Raw genomic sequence first — 14,554 nt, 5'->3', positions numbered from 1 at the left:
AATGAACACTAATGGTAGAATGAAAATAATACTAACAAATATGAATATAAGATAAACGTTTATCATTTTTTTTATTTTTCGTCAATCATCTTAATTGTTAAGTGATATTTTATTAAAAAATATACTTATTCCGAAAGTATATGTCTGAAACTATGATTCATAGCTCTAGAGACACATTTCTAGAATAGGTATATGTAATTTTGGAAAGACCTTGGGAAGCAAAATGTGTGTGAAAATGGATATAATGGGTAATTATGGGGCAGAAAGGGCGTTTCGGGTGTAAATAGCAAGAGCCAGAAAAAACTATCTCATCGAACACAGGATCCGGGTCCGGCCCAAAGAATACCCTTACCCGCCCCAATTCTCTTTTCCCTCCCTCCCATTCTCGGAAAACAGAAGACTGGAAAAATTTTACGACCGAGTCCAGTTAAACTTTAAACCCCTTCACAATCCCCCTTTTTTTTTCTTTTAATTTTCCATAATATTTTCTTTTATTTTTATCTTTCTTTTCTTCCTCTCAATTTTGAATCCCGCGCAATCCCAATTCGCTTCTCCACTTCTTCCTCTTCTCGTTCTATCTGTTCGCTTTTCAGTTTCTAGGGCTTATTATTATTAACGTTTCATCTTCCGCCATGTTTCTCGCGCCCTAACAGTTTCTCCCCGAAATCTCGCGCCGACGCCCGATAAACTCGCCAATCGATGGCGGCGGAGGAGATGGCTCCTCTCGTTGGCGGCGGCGATTCCTCGTCGGCGACGGCGAGGGCTCAGTCGTCGTTCGTGAAGAAAGGCGACCGGCAAATGTTCACGGTGGAGCTCCGGCCGGGAGAGACCACCATAGTGTCGTGGAAGAAGCTCATGAAGGACGCCAACAAGGTCAACAATGGATCTGCTTCCGCACCGGAGCACCGCGCTCCCAATGCGAACCCTGCGCTCGAGTCCAGAATCGCTCCGGTGAGCCTCTTTTTAGGTTCCGAATTGTTGTTTCGAGTAATAATGTGTTTCTGAAATTTTCATTTAGGTTTATGTGTTTTTGTTTCTGAAATTTCTGTTCACGTACATTGTGATTCGGTGAGTAGGTTGCAATTTGTGAGAGGGTTACTGTGGTGTATGGATGATATTTTGAATTGTAATTTGCAAGAGTGGTTCTTGACTGAGCTGTGGCTTTTTTTTTCCCGGACTAAAATAAGAGTTAGGAATTAGGATAGTGCTATTTTTTAGGATTACGTTCTGCTAAACTGTTAATGATTGACCTGTCATGTTGTTATCTGGGAAGTGCCAGGATGTTTCTTGTCGTTTTCGGCAATGGTTTGTGCCGTACGGCGCTGATCTTACAGGAAATTATTTGAAAGGGTTTTGTCATGGCAAAGTCGAATTGTTAGCGGAAGTACTTGTATTTGACTTGAAATTTATTAGGTTGAATGCTTTATGCCCATTGACTTAATTTGGATTCGTGTTATGCCACGATGTTTCTTGTTGGTTTTCGTCAATGGTTTGTGCTGCGTGGCACTGCTCTTATGGAAAATTATTTAAAAGGGTTTTGTCGTGTCGAAGTCGATTTGCTCGCGGAAGTAGTTGTATTTGACTTCATATTTATTAGGTTGAATGCGTTATGCCTATTGACTTAATGTCTGTCTGTTTGTATTTGTGTTTTGTCCAGTGTTATCCATGGCGAATGGTGGAATGCCAAAATTCCACCACATAAACATGCCATTGCAACTTATGGCGCCGCCATTGCGGGCCTTTCTTCACAAATTGCCTATGATGGTTGGCAAAAATTCCACCTCGCCATTCTGCCTTAGCTGCTATTTAACTACACTGGTTTTGGCATGGTATAATTGCATCAACGCTAAAGCAAGGAAATGTTGCTTCTATGTCGATTAGCTGACTGGACGTGAAAATGTGCATCCCCGATGCAAATCCAAACACAGTAACACACTATTAATGTGTGGTCCTTTTTTAAATTTGGTGAACTGATGGAACATCATGTCATTTGCCTTTATTTAAAGTGATATATAGGTGTATTTGGAGTTAATGTTATGCTAACTAGTTTCATAACTTAAGCCTTAGATTTTTCTCATTAGTTTAAGGTAGTTAATAAAAAGGTGATCCAGTGTGCGAGGTTCTCATCTCTTGGGGTCTGGGGAGGGTAGATGCACAAAGCCTTTGATGAGGACATGCCTTACCCCCGCCAAGTGGAGAGGCTTTTTCCCAAGAGGTGAACCCATGACTTCCTCGTCACAGCAGCAACATTACCGTTGATTCAAGGCTCACCCTTGTTAAAGGGCATTGTATTTGGCATAAAAATCAATAAAGTATTATTTGCATATTTTTTAGTTGTTCCATACCTTTGTCTTCTACCTTCAATACATATTCTAATATGTAGATATTTTTATTAGCTGAATTTTCTTTTGAGATTATTAGATAGATCTGAATAAGGCTTTTTTATTATTTGGGAAACAAATAAGTTAGCAAACATCAAAAAGTAAATAGGGTACAGTTCACCAGTATCTGGCACCTACTTATTTTAATAGGACAAGTGCTGTTGTTTTGAATTCTGTTCTTATAATTCAAAACTATACAATAGTATATATCTATTTATTTGTAGCATGAAATTATATGGAGTCAAGGTAATCAAGCCTCAAATTGACTCTATCTTGTTTTAAGCCACAGTAGACTTATTTGTCATCTGGGTACTTCTATACCAGCAGGAATTAGCATATTGTCTTTTGAAATTGTTTGTGACTATGTGGTTTTGTGTTTCACTATTTTAATAATGCTTGTTGCTTTTAGGGACAACCTAAGGAGATTGAAGAAGAGGGCGCACCTCAGACAAACCGTTTCAGTGCTGTAATAGAGAAGATTGAACGCCTTTACATGGTATGGGTGTGTTGCTTCCTGAGATTGTTACTTAATGCTCTGCACAAAAATGAATTGGTTTCTACTATAAGTATTTTATTAAATTTTTTGAGTTATTTTCCATGTTGGGAATAATGGGACTCTGAATCATTTTTAGGGTAAGGACAGCAGTGATGAGGAGGATGCACTTGATGTTCCTGATGATCAGTATGATACAGAAGACTCTTTCATTGATGATGCTGAATTGGTTGGTATCTTTTTATACTGTTTTTATTTGTCATGACTCATGACAAGGGTTTTAAATATCGATCGTGGTCACGTGGTTTCGTCACGTTTGTTGATATTGTGGCAAATCTCGGACAGTTAAAAAACCTTGATATTGCGGCCCAAATCATGGTCGTTGACCGTTTTTTAAAACCTTGCTCTTGACATTATGACTATTTGACCTTTGATTGATTGATGATGACAGGAATTGTATTGTCCTATATTGTTGCCATTTCACCTTGCATATTTTTTTTTATGTAGTTCTACTGTTCTTTCTGCAGGATGAGTATTTTGAGGTTGATAATTCTGCAATCAAACATGATGGATTCTTTGTAAATAGGGGGAAATTGGAACGCATGTAAGTGTTATTTGCTTGAATATTTTCTGAGTATGTCAATTTCTTTTTTTTGCGAGGGCTAGCCTTGGTGCAAAACTAAGGCTGCTGCCTTGTGGCTTGGACATATCTAGTTTGAATCCTAGAAATAGCCTCTTGACTTGCGGGGTCATGTCTGTGTACATCTTCCCTCCTCAAATCCCATTAGGTGGGAGCCTCATGCATTGGGTTATGCTCTTTATGTCTATCTCTTTTCTTTGTAAACCACTTAATTTTGGAAGCCTTTGCACTTTCCTCTTTTTTAGTTGATGGGTATAATACTAAAGTCAATGGAATAATATTGCCACCATGAGGTATATATATGCTCGTGTTGTTATATAAACACGAAATGAGATCATGTATGATATTCACAGTCATAGTTTGAGTAGTGACAACAACTAATATTAGGGTTCCTGTAACTTGTTAATTTTATGCTTGAAATGTTGGTCTTGTTTCATTGCTGATTGTTGGCCTATTACACTATTGTTCTATACTATGGATTTACTTTTATGTACTTTAAACTAACCTATCACTTTGTTTGAGTTAAACTTTTCATCAGTTATAACTTAATGCCTTTATTAGTATCTGATGTTGTGGAGTTCTTTCTTCCTGTTCCTGATAACATTTTTTCTTGGCTTATGGTTGAATATTCTTTCCTGTGACACTTGTTTACATATGTTATGCCAACATTTTGAATCTATTAAATTGTAGTTTGGAGTAGATAATTTTTTCACGAAATTCCTGATTTTATTGATTTTCTGTTTCTTTCTATATTACAAGAAATGAACCTCCAGTATTACCTATCCAGCAAGCAAAGAAAAGGCGCCGAAAAGATATTCCGAAGAATCCTGGAGAAAATATTGATAGTCATGTATCAAATAAACATGTAAAAGTGGGCAAGACTGCTACTGGAAAGACTGCATCATTACCTGTGAAAAATACAATTAGTTCCTCCCATAATTTGGGCGTACCTGGTGAACATTATGAAGACATGAAATTTCGGAATCAATTGGATGTGTCTGGAATTAGTTCGAAAAGGAAAACTACGGACACTAGACCAATGTCGGATCCTCCTGTTTGTTCAAAAGTATCAACTGATGATGCTCCTGCTGCTGCAGAAGATGCTGAAAAAAAGAAGACCAGAGTACTTCAATCTAAGAACACTAGTGATAAATATAAAGATGCAAGTGGCTTGCTTGATACTTCTCATCAGAAGTACCATGAAAAAAGTGCATCTGCACATTCCAAATCCCACTCTGGAAAAACCTCAAGTAGTGTTGACAATTTAGAAAAGACTGGTCGGTTAAAAGATAAAAATGGCATCCGTGAACTGCCAGATCTTAACTTGTCTGTGGGAAAATCTGCTATACAAGCACCAGTAAGTTTATGTAGCTGCTTTTCCGTTGTCTTTATTTTATTTCCTATATGATTAATATAATTTAATAGGTTCGCTGCTGCACTTATATCAATTCATTTTTGCTATTCAGCTTTAAATTAAGGGATTCTCCATTCTAAGCCATAGTTATCATATGAAGCATGGTACTGCCCACCAAATAAGCACTTCTAGTAGATCAACTTTCATTGCGATTAACAGATTACATTGAAGCATGACATGCTGTATGCCAGGAAAAAGTGTGTGATAAGAACCTTGGGAGAATCATATTACAAAAACTAGCAGTTGTAGTTAGAGAGCTGAAAGCCTTATAAATGCCACACCAGGATCCCATACTTCCAACATGGGAATGAAGTCTCATTCCTTGCAATTGGATCTTATCATCTTGCTTACCATGCTCTACAGCCCCAATGCCCCAAAGCTAACTATTGTAGTGGGAGAGCCCAAGGTTTCTTACTTAGTTTTTGGGTGGGAGTGGGTGTTGTATCTGCACCCTAAATTGGGCTACTCCCCAACCCAGACAGTCATACAATTGGGGAGGTTGTCTTTTGCCTTTTATTTTTATTTTTATAATTAATCATATATTATACTATAAATTATTGTATAATAAAAACTAAAAACCAACATACCCCAGTACTCGAAGGCTCCTTGCCATGTGAAGGTATGGGGGAGGATTATTATACACAACCTTATTCTTGCGTATGCAAAGAGGCTGTTTCCAGATTTGAATCCATGACCCTGCTCACAAGGCAATATAGAAAAATGTTAATGCATAATATATTATATAATAGAGACAAATGTATAATGTATACCATATTATATATTACTACCTCTGTTCCTAAATATAAGATTCTTTTAACTAATTCATATCGTTAAAGAAAGTTAGTTAATTTGGTTAGCAACATTAAATTTATTAGCAACTTGTATTATTTTTTCAAAATTACCCTTAAAATTATGTTAACTCATCATCTCTCTTTCCACTTAATTACTTTTTGCCTAATTAATTAAAGTGTCCTAGTCTTCTGCTCCAATCCTTGTAAGAGAAATAATGAATTTATCTTGTTGATTTATAGCATTTATTGTAAGGTAATTAAGGGAGGGCGAGCCCTGGTGCAGCGGTAAAGTTGTGCCTTGGTGATTTGTTGGTCATGGGTTCGAATCCGGAAACAGCCTCTTTGCATATGCAAGGGTAAGGTTGCGTACAATATCCCTCCCCCATACCTTCGCATAGCGAAGAGCCTCTGGGCAATGGGGTACGAAGTGATTGTAAGGTAATTAAGGGTATTGTGGTAAAAAAAAATGTAAAAGACAACTCGAAAAGAGTCTTATACCTTGTGATTGATCTTAACAGTGTAGCATTATTGCTTCAATTTAATCTGTTGACTTGTTACCTTGGCCGTCGTGGATCATCCTTTTTCATTCAAAATAATTTCTATTTAAGGGATAATGATATACATGGTTGATTTTTCTTTAAGATTTCGGCAAACTATACTATCCATGCAGGGTGCACTTGGTGAGATGACATTTTCTTATTTAAATGACTTCTGACGACAAAAGTTGTGAAAGTGAACTGTTATGTGTGTAACATATACTGTATTAATCAAAATCTTGTTTGAAGCTTATGCAGAAATCTGAAAATGTGCTCAAGAAAGATGGTTCTACTGCTAGGCCTAAAATTACAACACTTGAGAAAGCTATTCGAGAGTTGGAGAAGATAGTTGCAGAATGTAAGTTTGGAAAATGTTTTGAAGCTCACATTATAGGCAATGTGGGAAGTTTGTTGCTAATGCTAAAGTCTTTTAAATATTATTACAGCAAGGCCACCAACTATGGAAAACCAGGAGCCTGATACCACACCTCAGGGTGTCAAACGGAGATTGCCTAGAGAAATAAAGCTGAAACTTGCTAAAGTTGCTAGATTAGCGGTATTGCCAAATTTTGTTTTCTTGTTGTTATGCTAAAGGCTTCTAGATATATGCACAATTTTGTATTTTTTTTCTCAAGTCTTCTCAGTTTGGACATTGTATACAATATTTTGATTTCACTGGATCTGGTAGTTAGAGTATAGAATATTTATCATTGTAATATTGACTATATGTTTCTGTTGCAGCAGGCAAGCCAAGGGAAAGTATCAAAGGAGTTACTTAACCGTCTTATGAGTATTCTTGGACATCTGATTCAGCTCAGAACACTAAAGGTATTTGAGCTTGATAAACATAACAGATAATCCTTTAGTATGTATTTCAGTTTCCGGTTATAATCCTCCAGTGCATAGGTGGAGCTTTATAGCACTAGGCTGCCTTTTTGTTGTTGAACCCAAAAGTTATACAAAATTTGAAAATTGAAACTAATTATTGCATCTCTCAAATCACCTATCTTGCTGTCCAGTCCACTATCATGAACTTTTGCACTATTTGTAGTTTGTTTAGTGATTAGGATATGATTTGACAATGCCATCTTTAGGCTTGAATACATTCGTGACCTAATCACATTGTGGTTTGATTGAGTGACTTACTTTTGAGACCTTCTTAAAGATTGATTCTCTTCTATTCCTTTTTTTTTCCTTTTCCCTTTTTATGATTTGAATGTCATATATCTAAGGGCTCAAGCTAGGGTGGGCAATCCTCTTATGGCGGCAGATGATTTTTTCGCCATTAGATTTATTACTTTTAAAATAAAGGATTCAATTTTTTTTTTCTTTTTTTGCTTCTTTTTTCCCAATCTGTCCCCACCCCCTTCTCTCACTCCATGTCGTTGCCTCACTGCTGCTGCAATGACACAAGCCACCATAAAGGCATAAACCACCCTAGGACAGCATAACCTCTACTACAACCACCATAAACTACCATTACAAAGCACTACCGGAAACAATCACCTAAAACCCAAACAAATCACAACCCACCATAAACAAAAAAGAAAACCAGTGTCGATGGCCTTCGCCAAGTTCACCAGCACTGACTCAGGCTTTCTGATGCACACTACCAGATTGAAGCTGTGTGCCTAGAGGCTCTGGCACAGGTCAGAGACAGACTCAACCAGGGCGGTGCAGCGGCGATGGAGGCAGACTCGGCGTAGTTAGCGCAGTTGAAGTAGATGAGGAAGGAGAGGACTCGGTGGTGGCAGTGAGGCAGTCATTGCGGAACCAGACAAGGGCAGTGCAACAGCATTGGAGGGTTCGTGTCGTGCTGCTGGTGGGACTTGGGAGCCTAGGGAGAGATGGTCATTGAGAGGAGAGCGATAATAGGGCAGGGGGATCTTGGGTTGGATGAAGGAGGAACTGATGGGGAGAGTGAGGCTACTGCAAATGGAGGTTTTGTGGTGGAAAGGGGTGAGGGTGTCAAGGGAAAATCAGGAAAGATAATTATCTATTATAAAAAAGAAAATGGGGACCTTTGATTTAAAAGAGAATAAATCTAAAAGTGAAAAAATCATCTCCTATTGTGGGGGACCTATGAGGGTTCCCCACCCTAGCCTGAGCCATGCCTGAGTCTATGAAATTCTTATTTCTAATTGATTGTTTGCCAACTTTCATTTTAATAAAAACTGGTTTTCCTTCAGGAATGAAGGACCTGTTTGCTTTAGACTTTGGTGACTCCACAGTGACATATGGCCTTCCTGAATTGATTCTAAGTCAAGATTGGTATAGCTTATTTTGGGAGAAATACTAGCTTATTTCTTAAACTCTCTCATGAAGCGGGCAAAAATAAGTAATTATTCCTTTAAGTAAATTGAACCAAACACTCACTAATCGTAATTGATCAAGTTTCTCAAGCTCCCATTTTTAATGCTATAGAAACAGATTTAGGTAAAGTAAAACTTTGTTGCCTTGGTGAGTAGAACTTGCATGTGTTCTATACCCACACTCTTTATTTATAATTACGGATTAGGGTAGAATGAATCAATCATGGATACGAAAAATCAATCTAATCCCTAATTTGTGGTAATGGATACTCTTTACATGATAAAATGTTTTTTTTTTCTAACACTAACAGTAGAAGCTGGTGATTTTTTTTTAAAAAAAGAATCTCTATTCCTATCACTATAAAATTAATTTTGTGGCAAGTGGATTCTAATTTTCTAGTGATTTCCTGTAATTATATTTCAAAAGTTATTCTTCAGTATAAAAGTCAAACAAACTCAACCATGAATTCCATTCTTTTACAACCCAATCCAAAAAAAAATAATTTCCCACCTATTATTTATTGTTTATGTTGTCAATGAAATTTTGCTACTATTCTTCTCTTTGTTTATAATTTATATTTATATTCATCATTAGATAGGTAATTTTAGTTACCATTTATGCTTGAATTGAAACTTATCTTCTTATTCAATGTCTTCCTGCGACAGAGAAACTTAAAAATTATGATCAGTATGGGTTTGTCTGCGAAGCAGGAGAAAGATGTTAGGTTTCAACAGAAAAAGAACGAAGTTATTGAGATGATTAAGATGCAGGCCCCGACTATGGAATCCAAGGTTTATTATAGTTATACTTGCTATTTCATTCCATATCAAAATCTAATATTCAGTACTCTTGCTTGTTTTAGCTGGTTCATGTAGCTACTTTTTGGTTCCCCCTATTATAGTTATAATTCATAGTATACTTATTTTCACTCTTTTTTATGGATGCTTCCTTTATATCGATTCAATGCAATTTTGAGTTTTATATGCAAATCCTTATTTTGGCATGTTTACTTATGTATCATTTTTACCTGGAAAGGGATTTCATTAGTTGTAATTATGAAACTCGATCTAGTTTTGTTGATATATTTCCTGATATTTGCATTGTATCTTGATTGCAATTTTAATGGAAATAACTGTAATTTTGATTGATTAATGAAGTTTTTGGTTATTTAATACGGGATGCTTTTTCATGTTTTCCTGCATTTCAGCTACAGAAGCAAGCTGGAGTATCTGGGGAGCAAGAATTAGGTCCTGATGGGAAGCCAATAACTACAAGGAATTTTAGTATGGACACTGCATTGGAAGACAAGATTTGTGATCTCTATGACCTTTTTGTTGATGTACAGAAGTTTGAACCTAAAGTATTTATTTTGTAGATCCTATGTGGTTTGAAGTATGTTCTTAATGAATCTTATTTGCAATTGTTCCAGGGGTTAGATGAAAATGCTGGTCCGCAAATCAGAAAGTTGTATGCTGAGGTGGTTCAAATTTTCTACGCCTTCCTCTCAATATATGTCTAGCAGAGAGTTAATGTATTTCTAGTGTTTATCAGGAGTTGAATGATGAATTTATGCTACAGAGAATCATAAACTTGATTTGTTTTTACATGTCAGACTTTCAGTACCTTCTTCCTCTGGGTTTGATTTGGTTTACTTTCTTTACCATATCTCCTAGTTTAAGTTAAAATGACTAAATTGGTACTATTTAAAATCTCTTCTATCCCTTCTTTTCAATACCATAGTTATCAATAGTGCACCATCGTGGTGCAATTGCGGAGGTGCAGAGCAGAATGTCATTCAGATGTGACAATTGCAGGTGGGGTGTTTTTGCTTCACAGCTGCTGTAGCCTCTTTTGCTGAGAAGCCAGTGAAAATCCTTTTCTGCCTCTAAAGTGAAAAGCATTTTTGAGGGTTCTTTAAGTGTAAAATTGAATTCCCTCCATTTTCAGAAAACGTATATAACCCTAACCCTCAATTTTCCTACGTTTCCTCTTCTCCTTTTCTGTGGTTGATAACCCCTTTCTTTTCTCTCTTATCTTTGTTCTGCTGTGCAACCAAACCTGCGGAGCCTCGCATGTATGGAAATTTTTACAACACCCATCTCTGTTCTCATCTCTATTCTGACTTAATAGATATTTTTCTTCCTTCATTTTTGTTTTTATTTAATTGTATGTTTTTCTCAAGACCTATGATTTTTTTATTGATAGTGTGGAATAGGCCAAGAAATTTTAATTACAAGTATTGTTTAGCATATGTAATTATGTAAGTAATGATGGATCATATATCTGTATAATAATCTTTAAAATAGCAATCATGCTATTCACTATCCCACTATAACTTGAGGTTTGGCTGCTAAGCATTGGTATCTAGGATTGATAACTATGTTGAAAACATTGAAAAGAATTCTCAATTGTATTTTCGCACATGTAAATTTTCTTGATTGCCATTGTTTTCCTTCTTCTGAGTCCTCATAAATGATTCTCTTATTTCAGAAGCTTGTGTTACTTTTTGTGTGTATTGCATATGCATTGCAGTTCTGGTGTCTAAATTAATATGTTTGCTTTTTTAAAACATTTTTTCTCACTTTCAAGTGCATTGTCCTCTTCAGCTTGCGGAATTATGGCCAAATGGTTACATGGACAACCATGGGATCAAGCGTGCAATTTGCAGGTCAAAAGAAAGGCGCAGAGCACTGTACAACAGACATAAGGTATGCCTTTGCAATAAATAATAGCACTTAACTTTGGTGTAGTAATATTCTAAAATCTCTATTAAAACAAAGAAGCCTTTACAGTTTACATGTTCTCTGTTTTGAAAATTTAAGAGGAGTTCCATGATCGTAATTTGTGGTCTAGCATGCAAATACCTATGTGGAAACCAAACAGGAGTCTTTTAATTTGTCTCTTCATCCTTACCTTAATTATGGCTTTAAATAGATAACTATGAATTATGAATCACTGAAAATATTGTTAAAATGTTAACTTATTGAGCTATTATTTCCTGGATGTGTCAAATCTGATTCACCTTGGCTAAAAATGGAAATTTAGATTTTGCAATATATGGATTCTTAGTCAGACATGGTTTTGCAATCTGAAGAATCTGACTGAGAGATTGATATTTTTTGTTCAATGGCTTTTGGCATTTTCTCTAATCTGCTCTGCTCCTCTCTCGACCCCCTTAGTTGACTACTACTTGGGGAACCCTTCCTAGACCCATCCCAAACCCTTGCATTGACCCCCTTAGTTGACTACTACTTGGGGAACCCTTCCTAGACCAATCCCTAACCCTTGCATTGACGCTGCCATCAACCCTTCCTAGACCAAGCCCAAGCCCTGTTTCTTTTACCTCAAAAGTTGGAATCAATGCACTGCTTCTCCATGCATGCTGACAGACACAAGTTGTACTACCAATATAGTCAGCTTTGTCTGGTGTGCCTTAAGAAGACGATACCTAAGCCATCCACCCCTTCTAGCTGTTGCTATCAAAATTAGGTAATTCAACTTTTTTTGTCCATGCCAAAGGTTCATCAAAGATTGATTCAGAATTATCTGTGCCACATGAGCATCCAGAGAATTAGAGAACATAATTGCACCCCATACCCCATGGTTATTGATCATCTTCAAGAACTGCATCGTATTTTCCAGAGCTTCTATTATCAAATTCCATGTTGTCCATGGAAAAACAAGATCTGGCAACTCAAACCAAATTGTTACAAACTGAACAAAAAGAACTGAGAAATCTAGAGAACGAAGAGAGCAAATACACAATTTTGTAGAATCACAACAGAAAAAGGATTTTCCCTTCCAGGGGTTTCCCCTTTTACAACTGAGTCAATGTGCTGCTTCCAAAACTATAAAAAATCTGAATGCTCCTCTTCTATTCCCTGTCCTACTATTTAAGCTAAATTCCTTAATAAAAATTTTAACCACCTAACCATTTTACTGTTCTACCTAACCACTCTTTGGGCCTTATCATAGTATGGTGTTGAATCTGTTAGTATAGTTAAGGTTTTGTTTGGATAAACTTCTCCATAATTACTTATTGAAGAAAATAAGAAGGTAAAATGCATTTAGTTTCTTCATAAACTAAAATCAACTTATGTGTTTTAGCTTTTGGAGAAGTTAAATGAAAAGAGCTTCCATAAAAGTTAAATGCATTAGTTGATTTTAGCTCATGGAAGAAGCTCAGTTCATTTTACCTTATTTTCTTCTCCTATAAGTGTTTATGGAAAAGTTTATCCAAACCGAGCCTTAGTCTATTAGAGGGACTAATTCTCTTGCATGCATGAATTCTAAAATTAATTGATAACTGATGCCGTCTTAGTCTTTGGCCTTCCAAAATGAGGATGCTCCAATAATCATGTTTTTTCCTGTTGCCATCAAGGCTTTTATATAGGAGCTTTACTTTATTTGTTTCTTCTCTGTTCAAACTCTTAAAGCAATGTAGCTTGTCTAAGGTTTATCTTGGTATTTTTACTAGACATTTATTTATTAATAGACCATTTCTGTATGGCCATAAAATTGGGGAGGTGGGGTAGGAATTTATTTACATGTGGCATTTAATTTTTCATGATTTTAAATGCTACGAATACATTTTGGCCATTGATGTCAGAAGAATTGGAGAACTTGCTTTCTGTTTTTTGTATGTACAGATGACAATCAGGATTTGATATTTTTGAGAATGATGTTTAGTTTTCTATCTCACTGATTACTTATTGTTAGGATCAGGAGAAAATTAAGAGGAAAAAGTTATTGGCACCTCGACAAGAGGAGGATGTTCAATTTGATCCTAGTCCAATTACTTCGCAACAGCCCATGCGAGAAAGGTTAGCTACAGACTCTAGCAGTCATACTCATACTTCAGTAAACAAGACAGTTTCTAATACAATCACCGCTGCACGGGTTCACAATCCTTCTGAGAATGGTCCAAAACAAGAAAGAGCAAAGGGAAGTTCAAGTGGTTCTCTGGATGATGTCAAGGGTGCAGACGGTGTTTTAATAAAGAAAAAGGTAAAGAGAAAGCCAGATCAGGGTTTGGAAGGAACTCATTTTCGCCCCGAGAAGTCAGCAGCTTCTCTGCAAGGAGAAGAAAAACCAAGATCCCTAAAGCAGTCTGCAGGTGTTCCCCCCAAATCAAACCTTCAGCCAACTTCTCTACCTGGGCTTGAGCAGTCAAGCTAACATGATATCAACTAGGATGTTTACTCGACAGAAAGTATTTTACAGTTTTTCCCCCCTAATTTTTTTTTTGGCTCAATTCTCCCAAAATCAATTAATATTCTACTTACTGTTACCATTTTTGTAATTAGCGTCCTTGCAAGGTTCCATGAAATATAGGTAGATTTGTTGGTTGTTAAGTCATATTGGCAACTCGAGTCTGGCCTCACCGTGCTTCTCGCAGTTAGTGGTGCTTCTGCAGCGAGATCGCAATTTTGATCAAAGAAACAAATAATCATGAATAGGGGTTGAGTAAACGAGTAGCAGTTGCCCCCATCTATGCATTAGTAGTCCTTTAAACAAATCTTTTCTGAATTAAACTATCATTGCTTCATAAAATTGTCATCAAATTAGTGGTTCATATATCTAAAATGTCACCATGGTCCTTACAGAGGATTAAAGTGATGAAAAAAGAAACCTAGAAGTTTTTGTTATTGTATTCAAATAAATCTAAACAGTTTGATTTAGAAACAGATTAAATCTTTAAAAGAAAATTTTAAAATATTAACATATTTGTCTTTATGGATGAGTGGAGTGGTGATAATATAACGGTTTTAATTTAATTTTGATTTCTCTATTTTTCAAAATTTGTAATTTTGATTTCCTATTCTAAATGGGAGGCATTTAGTCTCTTTATTTTTTAAAATTTTTAATTTTAGTTTTCTATTTTAAAATAGAGGAATTTAATCTCCTATTTTTCTAAAATTTATAATTTTGGTCTTTCCCTTGATGTGGAATAGTTGACTAGTTGATTATTAAGAGGTTAACAAAC

At 36.2% G+C, this 14,554-nt stretch overlaps 1 protein-coding gene across 8 annotated transcripts; it reads left to right on the top strand.

Annotated features, from left to right (window-relative positions):
• Positions 1–401: 401 nt before the first annotated feature.
• LOC114384964 (ubinuclein-1-like) lies at positions 402–14,062 on the top strand. 8 transcript variants are annotated; one of them, XM_028344829.1, is made up of 14 exons: positions 402–951; positions 1,658–1,927; positions 2,791–2,877; positions 3,014–3,103; positions 3,402–3,478; positions 4,274–4,871; positions 6,505–6,613; positions 6,702–6,811; positions 6,997–7,083; positions 9,234–9,359; positions 9,776–9,907; positions 9,998–10,045; positions 11,175–11,276; positions 13,288–14,062. In XM_028344829.1, the coding sequence occupies exons 2-14, from the start codon at positions 1,898–1,900 to the stop codon at positions 13,744–13,746; spliced, it is 2,055 nt and encodes a 684-aa protein (XP_028200630.1). In that variant the 5' UTR covers positions 402–951; positions 1,658–1,897; the 3' UTR covers positions 13,747–14,062. The 8 variants fall into 8 exon arrangements, with proteins under 8 accessions (XP_028200630.1, XP_028200626.1, XP_028200629.1 ...); XM_028344825.1 differs by lacking the exon at positions 1,658–1,927 and having other exon boundaries at positions 6,514–6,613; XM_028344828.1 differs by lacking the exon at positions 1,658–1,927 and having other exon boundaries at positions 7,000–7,083; positions 9,279–9,359.
• The last annotated feature ends 492 nt before the right edge of the window (positions 14,063–14,554 follow it).

The sequence above is a fragment of the Glycine soja genome, chromosome 14 (assembly GCF_004193775.1).
Source record: "Glycine soja cultivar W05 chromosome 14, ASM419377v2, whole genome shotgun sequence".
In the NCBI taxonomy this organism is placed as follows: Eukaryota; Viridiplantae; Streptophyta; class Magnoliopsida; order Fabales; family Fabaceae; genus Glycine; species Glycine soja.
The sequence above is the reverse complement of the archived record's forward strand: the minus strand, read 5'-3'. Positions and strand labels throughout refer to the sequence as shown.